General features: G+C 34.9%; 1 protein-coding gene across 2 annotated transcripts in view; it reads right to left on the bottom strand.

Moving 5' to 3' along the window:
• LOC100262718 (uncharacterized) overlaps positions 1 to 19,840 on the bottom strand; it is a 37,047-nt gene that overhangs the window by 3,395 nt on the left and 13,812 nt on the right. For both annotated transcript variants that reach the window (XM_010665393.3, XM_010665392.3), the window contains exons 5-37: positions 18,417 to 18,493; positions 18,216 to 18,270; positions 18,055 to 18,103; positions 17,234 to 17,371; positions 15,797 to 15,878; positions 14,915 to 14,993; positions 14,757 to 14,800; positions 14,406 to 14,600; positions 14,240 to 14,315; positions 12,579 to 12,659; positions 12,429 to 12,509; positions 9,707 to 9,783; positions 9,533 to 9,587; positions 9,379 to 9,427; positions 9,080 to 9,217; positions 7,983 to 8,064; positions 7,794 to 7,872; positions 6,869 to 6,915; positions 6,452 to 6,663; positions 6,105 to 6,192; positions 5,815 to 5,934; positions 5,603 to 5,721; positions 5,427 to 5,499; positions 5,203 to 5,322; positions 3,650 to 3,718; positions 3,392 to 3,562; positions 3,242 to 3,289; positions 2,953 to 3,094; positions 2,565 to 2,662; positions 1,320 to 1,464; positions 1,138 to 1,226; positions 955 to 1,065; positions 523 to 597 (exon numbers count right to left, since the gene is read on the bottom strand). In XM_010665393.3, coding sequence (XP_010663695.1) covers positions 523 to 597; positions 955 to 1,065; positions 1,138 to 1,226; positions 1,320 to 1,464; positions 2,565 to 2,662; positions 2,953 to 3,094; positions 3,242 to 3,289; positions 3,392 to 3,562; positions 3,650 to 3,718; positions 5,203 to 5,322; positions 5,427 to 5,499; positions 5,603 to 5,721; positions 5,815 to 5,934; positions 6,105 to 6,192; positions 6,452 to 6,663; positions 6,869 to 6,915; positions 7,794 to 7,872; positions 7,983 to 8,064; positions 9,080 to 9,217; positions 9,379 to 9,427; positions 9,533 to 9,587; positions 9,707 to 9,783; positions 12,429 to 12,509; positions 12,579 to 12,659; positions 14,240 to 14,315; positions 14,406 to 14,600; positions 14,757 to 14,800; positions 14,915 to 14,993; positions 15,797 to 15,878; positions 17,234 to 17,371; positions 18,055 to 18,103; positions 18,216 to 18,270; positions 18,417 to 18,493 — 3,164 coding nt within the window. The remainder of the gene's footprint in view (positions 1 to 522; positions 598 to 954; positions 1,066 to 1,137; positions 1,227 to 1,319; positions 1,465 to 2,564; positions 2,663 to 2,952; positions 3,095 to 3,241; positions 3,290 to 3,391; positions 3,563 to 3,649; positions 3,719 to 5,202; positions 5,323 to 5,426; positions 5,500 to 5,602; positions 5,722 to 5,814; positions 5,935 to 6,104; positions 6,193 to 6,451; positions 6,664 to 6,868; positions 6,916 to 7,793; positions 7,873 to 7,982; positions 8,065 to 9,079; positions 9,218 to 9,378; positions 9,428 to 9,532; positions 9,588 to 9,706; positions 9,784 to 12,428; positions 12,510 to 12,578; positions 12,660 to 14,239; positions 14,316 to 14,405; positions 14,601 to 14,756; positions 14,801 to 14,914; positions 14,994 to 15,796; positions 15,879 to 17,233; positions 17,372 to 18,054; positions 18,104 to 18,215; positions 18,271 to 18,416; positions 18,494 to 19,840) is intronic.

Genomic DNA, 19,840 nt, shown 5'->3' with positions numbered 1-19,840 from the left:
GCCATCAAATGGATCGTTGCATCTAATACTATGAACATCCAACTGACATGTAGTGTGACCATAGAAGTCCTAGTCAACTTGATGGCAGGCTTTCTCAAGATTGACAACAGAATGTGTTTAAACTGGGGCATGTTTATCTGGTCAATAGACTTTTATTGATTTGACTGCACAGCAAGAAATCAAACAAAATGTGATGTCCAATCTAAACAGATATATCTATGCATTATAAAATTAAGATGTCCTGACCGATGGGTTTTTTTTTTTACCAAACATACCCTTCATATCTAGTGATATAAAGAAAATCCAAGTTTTTGACCCTTGAACCAAATTCAGTGCTTTAAAACCTAGGCGTTAAAATATGAATCAGCAGAAAGCCAACTCATATCCTTCATACCAAGCATACCCATTCGTGATCACTATTCATGTCTAACAGGTTATAGATACTATTAGAAAATGAATGATACAAGATAATGCTGCTTATTTTTCTCTTTTGTTTTTAAAAGGGATATTGTCCCCACTTACACTAGCTTGTGCAGCAGCAGCAATACAACATGCGACCAAGGGAATTCCTCCTTGTTTTAAAGCACTAGGATGGATCTGGAAAAACAACAGAGTCAATTTTAGTAAGTGCCCAGAATTTTGATCAATTAAATCAGGCTTCTAACACCAAAATGAATAATAATGAATTGTCTATATATTTTTGACATATGAAAACTGAAGCCATCTATTGTGATTGAGCATGGAGAAAGATCTATTCTGTTCAACAACTTTGAGGCAATCAGTTTTTATCTCCAAGCAAAAGCTGTTTTCAATCATCTAGTTTTCTCATTTTGGTATTGGAGAAAATCTTGACAATGGAAAATTTTTGCTGGGGCCTAGAACTTGGATAGATATATTTATAAAAGAAGTTAATACTGAGTATTGTCCATGTCTTGACAGTCCATAGCTTCTAACCTGTAAAATGGCAGGACTTTGTTCTTCCTCTGCAGCAGCAACAACTGCCTCAACTCCTTCCAGATTATAAACATTGAATGCTCCAACAGCATATCCACCCCTTTCTGCATCCTATATGTGGACTAATATGTCACTATCTGAAGAAAAAGGTAATGTTGAGACAATAAGTTTAAGCACTCTTACAAGAAGAAGCCCCTTTGTTGATGAAAGTCTAAAAGGACGAACCCAAGATTTCACTACATCTGCCAGTGCTTTACTGTCACCAACATTACCTAAAAAAGGTGCAGTTTACCAATCAAATGCCTACAATAGAAACTATATAACAAAATCAATTAAAAAAAAAATCAATATAATCTCATGTTTACCTGGGAAAACAATATATGGAACTCCTGGATGTCTACTTTCGGGGCCTAGCTGCCACAAGGGAACACCAGCAAGGGCTTGCCCAACTACTTTAGCACGTCTTGCTTCTAGAGCTTTTGTAGCAAGGTCAGATGATGTGATTCCACCCTAAGCCAAGTTATTGGTAAGTCTAGAGATACATATATATTTCAATTGAATGTAGGTCATTTAAAAGAGCAGAACTTCTCATATAGATACTAAAAGCCAGAAGAGCACAGCAAAAATTGTGTAAGTTACACACATATGAAAGCTATAAGACAGCCTTCTGTTGGGAATAAAGTGGCAGATAACACACACATAAAAGCTATAAGATAACCTTTTTTTGGGAAATAAAGAGACATACTATCACTAAGATTCTCTTAGGACCAAAAACTGAGAATTCAGTTCAAAGAAGGCATTAAATTGAATAAAAAGCACATAAGTAGTTAAAAAACTAGTGAAGAAAATAAAAATATGATTTTTTTTATCAGAGAAATAAAAAAATACAATTTCAGGGCAGTTTCTTCAAGAGTTTTATTAATAGTATATGACACTTGAGGCCTTAAATATTAGTCTTTCTTAAATTAGAAAAAATAAAAAGAAGAAAAATAAAACATTGGAATGATTGTTTGCCAATTTAATATCTTCGAAGGATTATTGTAATCCAATAAAATCTGCCTTCCAAGATTACTAGTATTGTTGTGAATAAACAGCGCAGCTACAATTGACAAAAAAGCTTAAGTTGATACATAATGAATCAATAATGCATATTATGCTGACAAATTTAGGCTTATAGTCTTAACACCCTGCTTCACAGGCAGACTCCTTCCACTTGAATATGGACGCAAGAAATGGGGAATAAACAAACAGTGAGGTTCAAACTAGATGCCTCCAAAAAACCAAGCTTCCAGTATTACATTAAGTTAATAATTAACCCAAAAGCTTAACCAGTTAAGTAATAGACTAAAACGTATATCAAACCAACATACTTTCGGTTTATAGCCTTAAAACAAAGAATTGAAAAAGGGAATAGTTCAAGTGATAAGTGGATCCCATGCGCTTAGTGCAAGCTATAATCCTAAACAAACCAGGAAGCAGTAGCACAGAACAAACAGTCACTATTTGCCTCACCAAGGAAAAAATAATGACAAAATAGAAGAAATCAAGGGCTGCTTGTTCTAGTGTAACAGTGGAAAGGAAACAACACTCTGAAAAGCAAATAGAAGTACCTTTGCAAGGATATATCGAGGTCTTGTAGTTATCCGCCTAACAATTTCCACCAGTGCAGAGCTCACTTTGAAATTGATCTCCAAACTCTCAGAAGGAGCTGTCAAGAAGGAAAAGCTAGTCATTTGAAGAAGAAGGGGAAGAAGAAGCTTTCATTTCCTAAAACTATGTAGTTGTACTATTTTCTTCATCTGCTTTATACTGAAGACAATCAGCAATTATCTTTATCGAGTGCTAAATGTAAAGAGACTTTATGCAGCTCAAACATTTTAATATAAAAAAGCTTCACAAGCCATTGGAGGGGTCCTTGGATACGTAGCTTGTTATGAGTGTTGAATTACAATGATTATCAGACACAAAAACCATATGATAAGAGAAGAGAACACTAACATTTTCCTGTAATGAGCTCTCGACTGGTCATTATTAGAGTGTCTTTAGAAGCCCTGAGGAAAACATCTGCCATCTCTGCAGCTCGACTGATTTCTTCCTCCCTCTCTTCTGATGACTTCATGGCAAGTTTATCAACAGATATCTGTCCATAATGGAAGAAAAATCAGATCCCTTCTGCTGGCAATAACATTTGAAAATCATAAATAGTGGGTGCTCAAATGGAAACTGATATGCAACAATCAAATATTTAAAACCACAGCAGCACACAGAGATTTGGCATTTGGATAACCTCAATGCTTCGTAAGATCTGACCGCATTGTAATTTAAGCTCTTCAACCTGTGGGAAAATGGAAATGATATTAAAATGAACTGTATAAAGAATATCAACAAAACTGAGGGAGAAAATAAGCAAGAGATATTTAGAAACCACCATGCTCACCTGTTTTGTTGTTTTTGGAACATATGACCCCACAACTATGAGTCCACCGTTCCTTTCTTTGTTTATTCCTAGATCTTTTGGCAAAATTGGAGCTTTCGGGATAATGCCAATCCGAGCTGAAACAAAACTAGCAGCAGTGCGGCATAAGAAATGCTTTCCCTTCCTTTCTGCCTGTCAGTTGAATAAAAGCCAATGAAAAAGAACTTTCTAGCATTTTATTAGACAAAACAAAGAAGATACCAAAGCAAGAGATTTTGCCTGGATCATTCCAGCTGCAAATACAGCCATGTCTCTTTCACTAGCTGCATTAACTATACATGTTGAACCCTGATTCATCCAACAAACCACAGCCTTAGTAATGTTTCAAATTAAATAACTTCTGGAAGTGCATCTAAAAATATCATAGAAAATAACACAATGGAGAAATGCCTTTGCACAACAGGCTAAACAATTGAACCAACAAGGAGATGGTGTCCCTCAACAAGGAATGCTCCTTAACTAGTGAGAGAGCCTTCGAGGACAACATGCATAAACCCACCACCCACTTTGCTCTCTGATGACACCCACTCCTTAGATTTAGAGCAATTAGAGTTCATGGCAAAAAAAAACTATATGCCTTCCCCATGCCAAAGTTGTCAAAAGAAGTAACTAACAACTAGAGATGCTCTCAGGGGTTGCCTAAGGAAACCAAACAGGACAAAGAAGAAATAGAAGGTCATTAATTTTCCATCTCCTTACACAGCAGATAACCATGTAAGGATTAGTGTTGGCCATCTTTTAGGACTCCAAACCATGCAAATACTTTGAACTTAGCGTCACGGACTTAGTCTTCCCCTAAGCACCAATCCAGCACAGACCATGACATTTCCCCCAATCCCCTTTTCTTTCTTTCTTCTTCTTCTTCGGATCTGCTATCATTTCTTGTATGCTTTTATATGTGACTATGTTTTAGTGCTTCAATAGTATTTCTGCCTTCCAACAAAAGGAAAACTCATAGACGATTATTTACAAACAGTTGGGTGAGGTTCACACTCTGTGCTTTCTAAGGTCAAAATCATATTTGATCCATTGGAGATTCCATTGCATTTGATCCGTTTAATGATTATCTCAATTCTAGTCCAAGATGTGTAGACCTGAAGGTAGCTGAAAACAATGCCAATTATTGCTTTGAGGACTCAAAGAGGCAAGAAAAGAGCCATGGATATATACCCTCGTAGAGGGGGACTCAGCAACAGTTGTCTTTATGATGACTAGTGGCCAGAAAGGATAATGGATATCTACCCATTGGCTGCAGAGGATTGTCCACCTTAGGTAGCTAAGTTGCTCTTTATCATGGTAGTCTAGATTGGCAAACCAGAAAGCTAATGGATTGGCCAAAAGAGAAGGCTCATAAATTATTTACTTCGTTGGAGACCTTATAACCACTTTAGTTTTGGTAGTTCATTCCCTTTGAAATGGGAAGCCAAAGGTTTTTACTTCATTTTTTTTTTTTTTGTGCAAAACTTTTCCTTTTATCTAATATAATAAAGGCATGGTTTCCCATCTTATCTTGAGAGAAAAAAAGGGAAAAAAATAAATTGAAGTAGCATTTTTTCACCAACAACATTAAGGCATCTAGGTAGAAATAATAACTCAATCCATGAATTACACAACCTCAAAGCAGGGTTCCACAGAATTCTCATAAGCATAAAAAAATGCCAAATATGGAAAAGGAATTCAACATATCTGCTTTTATATACAGTTTGACATGTATAAAGGCATGCAAATAAGTCAACAAAATAATACTTCACATAGAGATATATTATTTGTACCTTTTGCAAAGAACAAAGATGCATGCAAACAGCATCAGGTCCACCTTTCCTTAAAAGTTGGATAGAAATAGACGTAACACTGCTGGCTGGTATGCGACCTATTGTTTTCTCCTCTACCCACTGAAATTCAGATGAAGAAAGTTGCAAATAACAATTAAATCTAACACCATTTAAGATCTACTCAAATTCCATGTCTTTGATGTAGATAATGATAAAGACTAGACCTCACGGAGGTTTGAAGATTTATAGCCAAAAGAAGCATCTTTAGCAAACTCTGTGTCCCCTGCAGGAACAAGACTGTTGACACCAAACCACAATGTTTCAGTATTAACCATGTCCAACCAAGATTCAACATTATTCACAGGAAAATAAATAAATAAATAAAAAGAAAGCCAATTACCGGTCAGAATCTGCAACATAGTGTATGTCATCAATAGTATACCGGCCTCCTTGCAGGAAAAATGGACATATGATCCATGCATCCATCTCACCCAGCACTGAAACTGCTGCATTTGCTTCCTGGACAGTTAGGAAACTTTGAGTCATTGTGTGGGTTAAAGGTTAAGTTCCAAGTTCTATAATCATATGAATTTTGAAATTAAATGTGCTTGCCTCTGGAAAATGACCCCGTAATGTTGAATCTCCTCTTAGAACAACAGTATAATCAATATTACCCACTGAGTTCGCTGCATTACGTATGTTTGTGCAGATATCTTTAATCAATGCAGTGGCCTATAAGAAGTCAAACTTCTAATCAGGAACGCGATCCTCAAATAAGCAAATGGTACAGAGACCTTTCATAAAAACAAACCTAATTTCTGGATATAGATATCTTGTTTGATTGTAATAGGAAACAAGTCTTGAGAACCAAAAATTGTATGTGTTTGAAGAAAACTCTTTACCTTCTCTGGAGTCAATGCCCGGGAATTAGTCAAAATGAAGAAGCATTTGGGCCTTTTTCTGAATTGTTCAACAAGAGGTTCGACGTTCCTGCAACAGATAACATGCAACAAAAGCAATCTGAAATTTACCTTCTGGAAGTTCTCAAAGAAATTTTCCTACATGTGCTCTTGTTTATATAGAACAGGATAAGAAATTATCAAGGAATAAAATTTGCAATAGCATGCAAAGAAAACAAGGCAGCTTAACTGTAGAACAATAAAGCATATTAGGCCCACTAAAAATAAATAAAAATGTACAGACCATTTGTCTTGCAAAGCATAAAATAAACAAGTTGCAGGACTCTCACCATTCCGTTAAAACTTCAATATCATGAACAGTCTGGGTTCCAGTTGGATCATCATCCAGGACAATCAAAGTTTTCAAATTGCTTTGATCCAATGTACGTATGTCATCAATGGGATCTGATGGCCATTCAGGTGGAAGAGAATGGAGAACTTCTTCTTTCTTAACAACAGGAAGCTTGCCTTCAACTTTAACACCAGTTAGAGTTTCGTAGACCTGCAGAGACATGAAAAATTGCAAATAAACCTGGGTCCAATTCTTCAATCATTCCCAACTTTTGTAAATTGTGACATATTCTGATATTCCACTGTAGGTGATAGTGTCAAAGAAGGAGAGGAGTAAACAGAATATTTAAAATTTTAAAAATTGCAAATGAATAATTTTTGTCCCAACAAAAATAATGGATATCTTGTGTCCATACCTTAACCACAGCAGCGTCATCATACCGACCCCAACCAGCAGCAGAACCTGCAAAATAATATCAAGAAACATTTCTTTTAAGTAACAGCACAAAAGGCATAAGGGAGAAAGGTAGTGAAAATGCTTTCTCATTTTCCCTTCTTTTTTTTCTTTTTCTTTTTTTTTTTCTTTTTTTTTTAAAAAAAAGAGACTAAAACTAAGAAGTTAAAAAAAAAAAGAATACCTTTGGTATGCCCAAGAGAAATGCTTTTTTCCCACATGGAAATCAGAATCACTTTATGTAAATCAACTCAAAGCTATTTTTATTTGGAAACAATAGATCTCACCAAATACAATAGTATTTATGGCAAGAAAAATCATTGAGGGTAGTTCTAGATCTGGTCTAAGGAAAACTACTGTAGGGGATTCGTTGAAGCCTTTGAATTTAGAATATGATAGCATGCAACTTAATTCATGCAGAGGCATTTGAGAAAAGAAGGGCATGGAACTGGACCAGTTCAAGTGGCAAATCAGTTTGGTACAAACCAGATTATATAATCAACACAAAAAATAAAAATAAATAAATAAATAAGAAGAGAAAAGTGGAGGAAAAGAACAGAAAAGTTTGTTGGGGTTAGGGTTAAGTAATGAGAAAAATATGCAGAGGAAGTTCTATGATCTGCAAATGAAATTTATTTAGATCTTATTAATTAATTCATAAAAAGATAAAGATGAAGTTCAGAGGATCCTAAGAAATTTAATCAGTCACAAAGTTCAAGTATGTTATAATCATCAACATGATTCAATCCTTGGGAGAAAAGGTTATTTGTTTCTCTATTCTTTCCTATTCAAATTCATGTGACCTGTCTCCATAGGTTATGATGCAGAGAGATAAAAGACCATATAATTGAGTAAGAAAAGGATTGTCTTCATCCAGTTTAAAATACCTGACAGGAAAAGTTGGTGTGCAACAGTAGAAAGAAGAAGTGGAACTTTATAGGATGAGCACTCATGAGAAACAATGCCCTGTGGACAATTATAACTATAGTTATGACAAACAGACAATAATTCCAAAGAACGTGTTTCATTTTGATAAAAAAGAAAGAAAAAAAAAGCATCAAGCATGTTAGCCTAACCAAATCCTTCACAAAGATATCCAGGGCAGAGCATGGTGTATAGTCATTATTCAGCATGTGAGGAGTACGATTCTCAAACATCCTGAAACAGAAGCAAATTCCACTCACAAAATTGATATAAAAATGAAGAACGCCAACATTTCATTCAGCATACAAAATTTTGGATGTCACAGATAATGCATCATACCTTGTTTAAGGATGTGAAAGAAAAGGAGGAGAGAAGATGTTTTTCATATATATTCTTTTTAAAAAAATAAAGAATATAGCAGCAAACTATATTCTCAGTAAATATGTCTTCAAACTGGAATCCTGATTTGGCAAAAGAAGTAACCATACCACCTCTTATCACTACTTCATGAATGAGATGAAATCCACTTTAATATGTCTAGCATGTTCATGACACATTGGATTTACTAGAAGTACATTTAGCAGCCTAATTACCACAAAACGTGAGCTAATTCCAAAGGTTTTGTATCCATATTAGTTCACAAGTAATGTGAACCATAAAACGGCAATCTAACTCGACATTAGATCCAGCCATAACATTTTGCTTCTTACTTCTCTGGGTTGTCAAATTGCTTCCCACAAAAATACAATAATCAATAGTAGACCGATTGTTAAATTACTTCCCATTGTTCTTTGAATCTTCAGAAGATGAATCATCAAACAAAAATTGAACTTTCCATTTGCCCTAAGAAATACATTAATACCTTTGGCCTGAAGTAGATAATTAGATAAGTTCACTTTTATGGTAGTAATTTGGATAGCAATATTGTCTTGACTTGATGCAACTATTCAAATCCATTGGAACAAACCACTAAACCAGAAGCAATTACTATCAAAAACCAATATAAAGAGAATGAGAAGCAGATTTCAGAAGGGGATTGAGTTCCCTCGAAGTAAGGCTTAAGCCCTATCTCTCCTCGCTTGGCCAACCAAGATGCTACCTAGTTGGTAACAAAGGTTTCCAAGAAAATTTAAGTCCCTACTACTCAAAAGAAAAGAGATAGAAGAAGATTTTACAAAATTATTTCAGTCAAAAGAAAAAATGAAAAGAACAGAAGATATCCCTGCATTACAGTGAGCATTAAACATACCAAGATGTTCCCCCACTATTTGTGATGAAATCGAACAACTTTCTTGTATTAAGACCCAATCGAGCACCAATTGCCATTGCCTCAGCTGATGCTGCTATATGCACTCCCGCCAGCAGTTGATTGACCATCTTTACAGCACTAGAGAACAAAATATAGATGAAAAGGTAACTAAAATTTTGCTTTTTTTCAGAAAATCAAAACATAACAGTTCTTATATAGTCACAAATTTTCCTTGATGGCATGGCACCTATGAGAAGATAATAACATGCATGAAGAGACATGGATAAAATCAGAAGTACCTTCCAGACCCACAACCTCCCCTGATAATGTAGAGTTTCTCACTTAGTGCTGTTCATAAGACGCACCCAAAGAAAAGAGAAGCATAAATTTCATCTCTCTTTGAAATACAACAAAGAAAAATCAATTTTGATGATTATGCTACACATTTGTTACCTGATAGAACTGAACCAGCAGATGTAAGAGCTTCATCTGTTCCTGAAGCAATTATCTTAAAAAGAAATATTTAACTTTAGTGAAATATTAACTCACCAGAATCAATGAGAACCATTTTGGTTAAACAAGGAAATGTAGCTTGAAACTGAAAAAGAACAAACTAGTTCTGCATACCGTAAGGGTTCCCATGGAGGCCCTCTTGACACCACCAGAAACAGGAGCATCCACCAATTTCAAATTCTTGTTTTCATCTATGCCATTTGCAGGTGGGTTATTGTATGAACACCATTATAAACCAAAAAAATAAAAAACGGATAAAAGCACAAGAGCATGGAGTAGAAGAAACTCATAAGAACCAAAACCAATAAAATAAAATAAAAAGAAAGAACCTATAAAAATAACATAAGAATAGGAAGTTTCTCCCACTTCAGTCCTCCCTTCTACTTCATCACAAGCATTAAATTCAAAAAAATAAGAAAATAGTGATTACGGTGCATAACAAGACATGTTTAGACTCATGGCTGTAAACCATTCTGCAAATTTCAGAACTCCTAGTAAGTCAATAGGCTACAAATCTAGTTCACATGACAATCTGAAATACACTAAAAGCATCAAATATTAACCAATCATGATTTCAACTACCAGAATTTATGATTTATTTTCTAAAGTGGTGCTCAACAATTCAAGTTTACTCTGTTTGTCTTGAAAAAAAGGAACAAATACAAAATTTGTCGTGCTGAGATTTCATCAAGCGAAGAAAAAATGTGAAAGAGAAGGATGAAGAAACAATATGGTAGTTAAGAAAGCTCTAAAAAAATGATTTAACTAGTAAAAAAAGTGAACATTCACGATTTTCTATGAATATGACTGATAATTTCCAAAATGAACATGCTGACCATGAAGGAACGTGCCAATGTTAGTGGAATTCATTGCCTTCCACTCCATTTTAAGGTGGTGAAGAAATCCTACTTTAGGGTTTGATTAGCCATTTTGAGAAAAGTTATTTGTACCCATTAGGTGTGGCCATCCTAACTACATTATTGCCAAAAAAACAAGTAACTTATTTGATGTAAAATAAGATAGCCCACTTTATGACAGTATGATGATCGTTATTGTTATTTTTCTAATTTAGTGGTTAGAGTATGATACACTGTGGGTCTAAATCCTAACAACCTAAGCTTTTAGGAACATTAGTAACTTAACCTAGTATTAGAACTCAGGCTAACTTGAGATTGTGGGTTCAAGTCCTTCCCCCATCTAATTATCCATAACCATATACATTGTGGGCCTAGATCCTAATTGCTTTAGCTTTTAGGAAAGTTGGTAACTCTTAGCATCTTTTCAAAGGATCTTGGTTCTTTGTTTGACATAAAATATAAAATAAAAATAAATTTTAAAAATCCTCCAATGTTTTTAAAGAGTTTAATTGGTCATTTTTGTTTTTAGGGTTGTATGGAGTTATAAGTTTGATCTACAAACAGAAAAAATGGGATCTTTATTCTATTGTTGATTAAAAAACATATACTTTCAGCTCTCCTTGTTACTCAGGGTGGCCCCAAGTGGATTCTAAGTTTGGTGCCTAATACAGTTGGTGACAGAGGGGAGGCTCCTGTGAGAGCTCAATTCAGAACTCCCATTATGAAATTGAATGAACCTTTCAAGATATACAGGCAACCATTGATAGCCTAACAGGGAAGTCTAACAGAAATCATCAAGATTGTAGAGTAGGTGCTAATGATATTCCATTGATTAAAAGGATGGTGAATATGTGTTGTGAAAACTCGGTGTCAGCAGGTGAAACCATATAGATCATATTCTCGGCACATTAATATAGACCTCTGTAACTTTGCAGCCATCTTCATGTTGAGGACTTTCCTCACTGGCTTCAGGAAGTGGAGATTCTCTGAGCTAAAAAGGATTCTTTTTTGTTTTGTTAATTAATTTACCTTTTGTAAAAAGATAATGGCGATTCCAGAGGAAAAGCAGTTTAAGACTTATTGCAAAACTGCTTGCAGGTTGAGAGGGATACTTACAGTATACTGCACCTGGCAGTGAAATGCATAAGGTCCTGCAGGAGAAGGAAGGAACTGCTAATCGATTGATTTTCTACCCTGCAACAGCTAATGGACATACTTCCACCAGAACTTGCTGACATTATAGAAGGTCCATACTTGTGCATAGAAAAAATTATTCTATAAGAAAAGATACGAAAATGACATCGGTGAATGGTGATATTTAGGAAGTTGTTCAAAATTTTCCTATAAAAATTGGCAGATACAAAGGAGGAGGTGTTCAATAGGTCAAATGAGAAGGGAAGCAACATATATGGAAGTGGAGTGTCACTTTCTAAGGGCAAACTGAGAAGTCAGAGACCATGAATTTCTTACTTAGTGTCTTACAGATTGGTCAGGAATCATCTTGTGTGAATTGCTCATGATTTTCACCTGATGGAATTGCAGGCCTAAAGATAAAAGAGTACCATAATCGATGGACTCATCATATCTAAAAAGGTTTAAGATTAACTTAGATTAGAAGTCGTGAACATTTTAAAATTATCAAATTAAGAATTTTCACTTTCACTGATTTAATTACGTATTAATATTTTCTTACACAAGAAAAACAAGAATTATAATTATCACCAGGGCACCAATAACAGTATTTATGAGATTTCCTTGTACAGCAGTGGAGGATGAGAACTTGTAAAGTATCAAACTATCTCAATGCAAGCTACAACAATAATTATAGAACTGATTATAGATCATAGAATTTAATTTACCAAAAAAACGTTGAATAACAAAAAAATAAAACAAATGAAATTCAAATCTAGTGCACGAATTAGAACCATTGCTTGAATTACTAAACAAATGATAACAATACCAAATAGAAGAGTTCTTACTTTTCAATCGGCGCTCAAGCTGGATCACAAATCCCGGAGAAACAGTGGATGAAAGGATAATAGATGCCCCAGGTGGAAGGACTATAAGAACATGAAATATGGTCAATTAAAAAGACTGCTCAAAAAATGGAGAAGGGATGCTGAAACTACCTTTTACTGCACCAAGATCTCCAAATAGAACACTTTCAGCTTGAGCTTCATTTGTGACCATGATTACAAGCACATCTACATCTGAAAGAATACGGGTGTCAGAACCAAGAAAGATCAAGGAATCATTTAAAGATTGAGTTTAAAAGTAAAAATGAGTTTAAAAGAAAGCTCAACAAGTACTTGTCTTACAAGAAACTAAAAAAATGAGTTTAAAAGTACCAATCTGAACATGATGTTCACAAAGCCAATAGAATTTGGAAATGAAGTGAAGCACATAGTTCATATTCTTCACCTTACATATTTTGACTTTTTTTTCCTCACTTGTATTATATTTATTATGAAAAATTGAGGGAACTCATAAGCTACTTGTAGAATTTAGTATACAGGACAGATTTTTACTCTTTGATGAACACCAGAAACATTTGTCTAAAATGTTCTATCGACATACATATAGACATTATAGGAATACAAGAAAAAAGAAGGATGATATATTCTTTGCAAGGCCAATAGGTATCCACTATAAACAACTCTAGAGATCTTGAACCTCTCTTGGCCAAAAAGTCAGCCACCTGGTGCAAGCCAACATATGCCTCTGTCAATTCGTAGATTTAGTGAGCAGATTGGCTTGATCAGTCTCTTGGTCCCCTCATTCAGCTAAAGAGATTGCTGATTATTTAGCTAAACCTGGAGCCAAGCAGATGGGTTCTTTTGTAGGGGATTTTTCATCCCCTTGAGTTATACATTGTTGCATATTTTGTACATGTTTTTGTCCCATACTTTTTCACTCTAGTTTTTTTGCTGCTCTTAATATCTCTCTTTTATCATCCTTTGTATTTTGAAAGGATTTTTCATCTTCACTTGTTCTTAAAATTTATGTCCATGAGTAGTTATTTTCTCATTAAAAAAAAAATTTAAGTCAGCATAATAACTAAAGCTTTTAGGAAAGTTGGTACCTTAACATTAATATCAGAGCTATCGTCAACTAGAGGTCTCAAGTTTAAGTCTCTCCTACTGCCTATTTCCCTATTCATTTCTCTGTAATTTGTAGCTGCAACTTTGCCTATCCATGTCTTGTGCAAATATGAGGCCACACTTGAGGCAGGGTGTTAGTGTGACATACACTGGGATCATATCTTAAAAGCTTAAACGTTTAGAAAAGTTGGTAGCTGAACAAGTAGAAACACCCTAGAGCTCCTAACCAATATAAAAACATGTTACTCAAATTTTACTCCTAAAACCATTGAATAAATACAGCAATACTAAGTAAATGATTTCTAACAAAACATATACTACTAAACTTTGAAGATCATCATCTTTTTGTTGGTTCAACAACAAATGATCATTCAGAATCTCAATTATAACATGGCTAACTTGATTGATCATATGAACAATGGGTCATGATAATAGGATACATCACTCTATAGCAATGGGTGTTGCCTTAATGGAAGTGCAGGGGAGTTGGGTGGGTATTTACCCTTCCTTTCCATTCTAATAGAAATAATTACTATACTCTACTTTGGGGACCCCGAAGAGCAACAGGGGAAGAAACCAAAAGAAAGGAAAAAATCTCTAGTTATCTTTTTTGGTTTGCTAAAGGAAAACAATAAGTTCAAAATTTTCTATAAGTTTAAGATCCTTCAGTCTAGACCATCATGAATTACCTTTGGATACTTCTGCTGGAGACTCCCCAACTAACCCACCAGCATTGGCAAATCGAGATAGTGTTGGCTTATATACCTGCCATCCAAAGGACAATACATAGATTATTACTTGTAAAGGTATTTTTTTTAAAACACAGTGCAGAAGCAAATGAAAAGGAGGTATTACATCAAAACCAAGAACACAGAAGTTTGATTTTAGAAGGCTTGTTGCCATCCCAAACCCCATTGCTCCGAGACCAATGAAACCAACACGTTTCACAGTCTTTGGTTTGGCTGTAATTTGACTTCCCAGTTCCAGAGGGCTGTAGATTTCTGCATTGGCTGCAGCAGTGAGATTCACTCCAAATACTTTTTCCCAAACCTGTGTAACAGTAGTTTGATGGATGCATCACAAAACAAACTGAAGTCAACATCAGACATAGCATCTGTTAAAATAATTTTATATATAACATGAGCAGAAAGCAAGCAATGACACCAACTAAACAAACTTTCATGATTAAAACTGCATGAGAATAACCTTGACCAAAGTGGCATCATTATGTCCATGACCATATGAAGAACCTGAAATAGAAACATACAAAGCAGGTAAGTAGGAATGAGGTTGCTACCAAGCATTTGGCAAATGCCAAATTCCATACATGATTTAGGGGATGTGTAATGCATTTAGAGTAGTACCAGAAATAAGTTGTTGATGAGCAACCGCCAAAAGTGGAAGAGGAAATGGAAGTGATTTAGCCATATCCAATATGCTCCCCTTAAATTTGAACAAAAATCCATTACAGTCATTTACGATCATAAGGAGAAAATTCAGGTACCAAGAAGCAGATACAGATCAACATATATTTTGGAAGCCAACAACATAATTACGCATTAATTCCAGGTATTCCCCCCACAATACAAGTAAATTAATATGTAATGCTTACAACCTTAGATTGTTAAATGTAAGATACTAACATGAAAATGCTGATTATCATGTATTCATATTCTAACTAGTCTTATTCACTGTTATAAACTGTTGTCCCACATCATTTCCAAAGTCAAACATCATCAATTGTGAAAGGCCAATCTCATTTTTCAAATTGGTTAGCTCCGAAATTTGAAAAGCAACCATATTTTATAAGATATCACTTAGGTTACAGGATAAAAATATTTTCATATATACATTGTATTATATTGTTGCTAGGTTTATTTTCCAGTATATTGATGCTCAAGTTTAAAGTTTCAGCTCATTTAAAATTCATGATCTAAAAGATATTCTAGAACAAGCCAAAGGAATCAACTTATACAAATTCAGCAATGAACAAATCAAAATTTCAGCAACTAGGAGCCAAATAAATGGACAGATAGTCACAATTTAAAATCATGTAAATATTAAACCTGATAGAAAACACAAAACCAAAGTTGTAATGGAAAATTGAAAAAGAAAAGGTTTGGCTACACATCACCCAAAATCACTAACTTAAGAACCACCAAAAACTTCAGCACAAAAAGAAGTTTCATAACAAACAATGAGTAGCAATTGAAATGAAAGTTAACCATGATCCAAAAATATCTTACCACATTTTGGACAGCAGTATTCAGGAAATGTTGTTTGGTAAGATTACCCCTTAACAATTGGGGAACATGATTCTTGAAAACCCTGCATATATTGAAACAGAAAAAGGGAAACAATAGGTAGAAGTTAAAGTATTTGAATTGCCAAAGCAAAAAAATAGAAGAGATGTTCATGTACTACATATTATACAGCCTGCTTTTTAAAAGCTTAAGTTGTTAGGATATGAGCCCACAATGTATATTCATCCTCAGCAAGTAGAAAGACAAATCAGCAGTTATTACAGATTACAAATAAATTGATGGGAAAACAGTAGTAGGAGAAACTCCAACTCAAGACCTCTAGTTAACCAAGTTCCAATACCATATTAAGCTGCAAACTCCCCTAAAAGTTTAAGTTGTTAGGATATGGGTCATCAGACCAACACTATATCAGAGACCATGGAAGCCAACCGCTTCAACTAATGGCTGAAGAAATTCAACATTTAGATATCCCATATTCTATGTTCAATGCCATCCTCAATGTTTGTGACAAATGATTACCCCCAAGTAATGAAAACAGTCACTTCTAATTTCAACTATTCGTTCATTCCTTTCCTTAATTTTACTTGAGTTGCCTTGAAAATATTTCATTTTTCCCTCCTTACCTCTAAAAACATTTTTATTCTCTTTCATTTTTTTTCCCTATCAGGACTTGAACTTTGAACCTAATTGTTTGCAGCCCTTCATGAGTAAAAACACTTCTAATGAAAAAATGGAGGTGATTTAATGGTTGAGAGTGTGGTGAACTGTACATCCAAATGAATATAATATTAATTTTTAAAATTTTTCTCACAATAAAAAATACAAATACTCCTAAATTGAGGGACTAAGTCCAATATATATAGACACGTGAACATAGCGCTATATCCCTTATCAACTTATTTTGTGGGCTAAACATTTAGGGAGAAGTGCCCTATTTCGCTCAGAGATAAGTTGTCAACATTATGCTACTTTTGCAAGTATTGCACAATAGTCTCAACTTCAAAGCATTCCAATGTGATGGTACTTCTCTCTTTTCTTATAAAAAATAAAAAATAAAAAAAGGAACATGAGGTACTTCCTTGCATGGAAGCCTAGGTCAGCTAACTAGATGGTGATATATTGGGAAAGAGGGAGCCATTATGTAAGACCTTATGCGATACTTGAAGATTAAATTATATTTGACTTCTGACTACTCAGAATACTAATAGACATGTTCATGCTTTTCTACAACTATCATAGAGATCTAAAAAATACTCAATTGTACCATCCAAACATTTTGAATCTGCTATATGAACATACAACCTCTAGTTACTTAAATTATTCCAAATGCTTATCTGTATGCTTTCAAGCTACGATCCTTCGAAGATGAAAAATAACAATCAAAACAGAACTATGAACAGGTATAGACAATGCACTCACCATGAATTTCCAGCCGCATTAGCAATGATATCATAGATAATCCATGGATGAATCCCAGCCTGCACACCAAGAGCAATGGCCTCTGCAGAAGCAACAAGATGAATGCCCTCCAGCAGCCCATTAACCATTTTAATTTTACTGCAAGGAAAAGGAAATAAACAATTAATAATGTAAATTTTTGAAAACCCAATGCTACAAAACAACCTCTATTTCAGTTAACTTGCCACAACCAGGAAAAGAATTTTCCAAATTACTTTGCTTGCAAAGTTAGAAGAAAAGATTTTAAAATCATGGGGAGGACTAAAATTCTCATGTTTGAGAATTTAAAAATAATGTGAGAAAAGGGCTATATTCAAATCTTCATAACTAAATCGAGGGGGGAGATGGATATAACCACCACCATAGCTACCATCATCACTGCAGCCACCAGCACCATATCACCCCCATTAGACCAATTCTTGTGCAGCCATCATTGCCACATGCGCCAATACTATCACTACTATTGACACAAGCACAACATCAATCACAACCACCATTGCCACAGCAAGGCCACCATATCACAACAACCACAGCCACTACCATGACTCACCTCAATGATGCCTCCACTTCTATCAACATTCTCACCACCATCACCACTGGTATATCACCCCCACAAAGTTCAATGAAACTGAATATGCCCATCCAAAGAGTGAATTTCAATTAAAGGAATTGTCATTCTCTTCATAAGTTATAGTAATTTTATAAAAATATTTCATCAAGAAAATACTATTTAACATTCATGAGGATGACCGGAGATTAACAGGTCCAAGAAGAAAGCACACCTTCCAGCACCCACTTCACCCTCAAAAATGTAAAGCTTTTCACACATTGCTGCATGCCAAAACACAACAATTTCACTGAGAAATGATATGTAGTATAATGAAAAACCTTATAGAAATGATGTCCCCTTAGAGGTTTTCCTAATTATGAGAGTGGATTGTACCAGAGAGGATAGGCTGTGCCCTTGCAATAGCGTCTGACCTTCCTGAGGAAGTGATCTAGACATTACAAAATAGATCAGCACTATACCATAAATAAACTAGCTGACAACAAGAAGAAATAAACCTCCATACATGCAACTATTAAGAAAGAAACAAGAAGGCAAAATTTTATGTAAGAGTAAGACTGTAAAACATAATATTACCATGACTTTTCCATTCAAAGAATCTGACATTCCCTTAGAGACATATATATCAACTAGAAAAGCCGCCTCACCATCGTCTGTATATTATCAGAAGGTTATCAATCATCAAAATTATAAACTGCTAGTTAGTATGTAACAAGAACTACCATGCAATAGTCTAATTTAATCTCTGTAGAACATGAAGGGAGCATAAGGAAGAGAGAAAATAAATTCAGAAATAACATCCAACTAGCTGGTGATGACATGCAACTTCACGCATATTTGAAATCTAAATAGGGCCCATTGGATTCATCTTGACCATTTATTAAGCAACAGCGGTTTATTTTTATACATACATTTTTTTTTATTGATAGGCAAAAGAAATTGATTAAAGAGTGCCTAACAAAAGGGGATGCAATGCCCATACACAGGATTATCTTTATAGTCTTGGATCATATTCATATCAAGCATTGCCTTACTCTTGAAGCCCTCACTCCCAAAGCTGGAAGTGCATTAATCTTCAACCAAACAAAATCCAATATTCTTGTAAAGAAAACTACAACAGGAAAGGGGAAAAACAATTCATAATAGTCTTCCATTGTTCAAATCCTACAATAAGAATCCCTTAGCTTGTAGTTATAGAGAACCCCTACTCTATTCTCTTGCACTTTTTTAGTCACGTAGAAGGGAGAGATGGATAGGTAAAGAGAGAGACAAAGGAGGTAGGTTAAGGAGGAGGCCAAAGAATGAAGAAAAAGAGAGTATGAACTGAAAAGTTTCTCTCTCATTATTTTGGAAAAGGCACAAGTATCCTACATGAAAGTATATAAACAAGGTGGTAATAATAAATGTTACCATCATCACCACAGTGTCCATTGGGTTATTCTCGCACTCATAAATGTTGAAATATCCAATGAAATGGCCATACTACCAGCAATGATGTCACATAAGAAACTGGTACAATAGTGAGAGAGAGAGAGAGAGAGAGAGAGAGAGAGAGAGAGAGTGCAACTGAGGATGAAAAATTATACTAACAGTTAGTACAACAAGCAGGAGAAATGGTGAACAATTTGATCTCCAATCTAGCAAAAGGAAGTTACATTATTTGAAAGGCTTGCATTCTTCTTTTACAGAACAACAATCCCTAGGGATCAATCTTCTTTCTTGTGACAAGGGAGAGTTATTTTCCTTTTCCCTAACATGTCTATCCATTTTTATTGATTCATTTACAGGCTTGCAAAGAAGCTACAGGCTTTGAAATACGACTTGAAGATGTGGAATAAAGAGACCCTTGGCAATGTATCAGTTAGGAAGGATGCAGCCTTGGAGAAGTTAAACTATTGGGATAGTTTAAAAAGGCTTGGTTCTCTTTCTGAGGAAGATAGGAATAGTCAACAGATAGCCAGAGATGAATTTAGTCATTGTGCCATCCTTGAAGAAATTTC

The sequence above is a fragment of the Vitis vinifera genome, chromosome 17, assembly GCF_030704535.1.
Source record: "Vitis vinifera cultivar Pinot Noir 40024 chromosome 17, ASM3070453v1".
NCBI classification, from domain to species: Eukaryota; Viridiplantae; Streptophyta; class Magnoliopsida; order Vitales; family Vitaceae; genus Vitis; species Vitis vinifera.
Note: the sequence above shows the minus strand (reverse complement) of the source record. Positions and strands in the feature narration are given on the sequence as shown.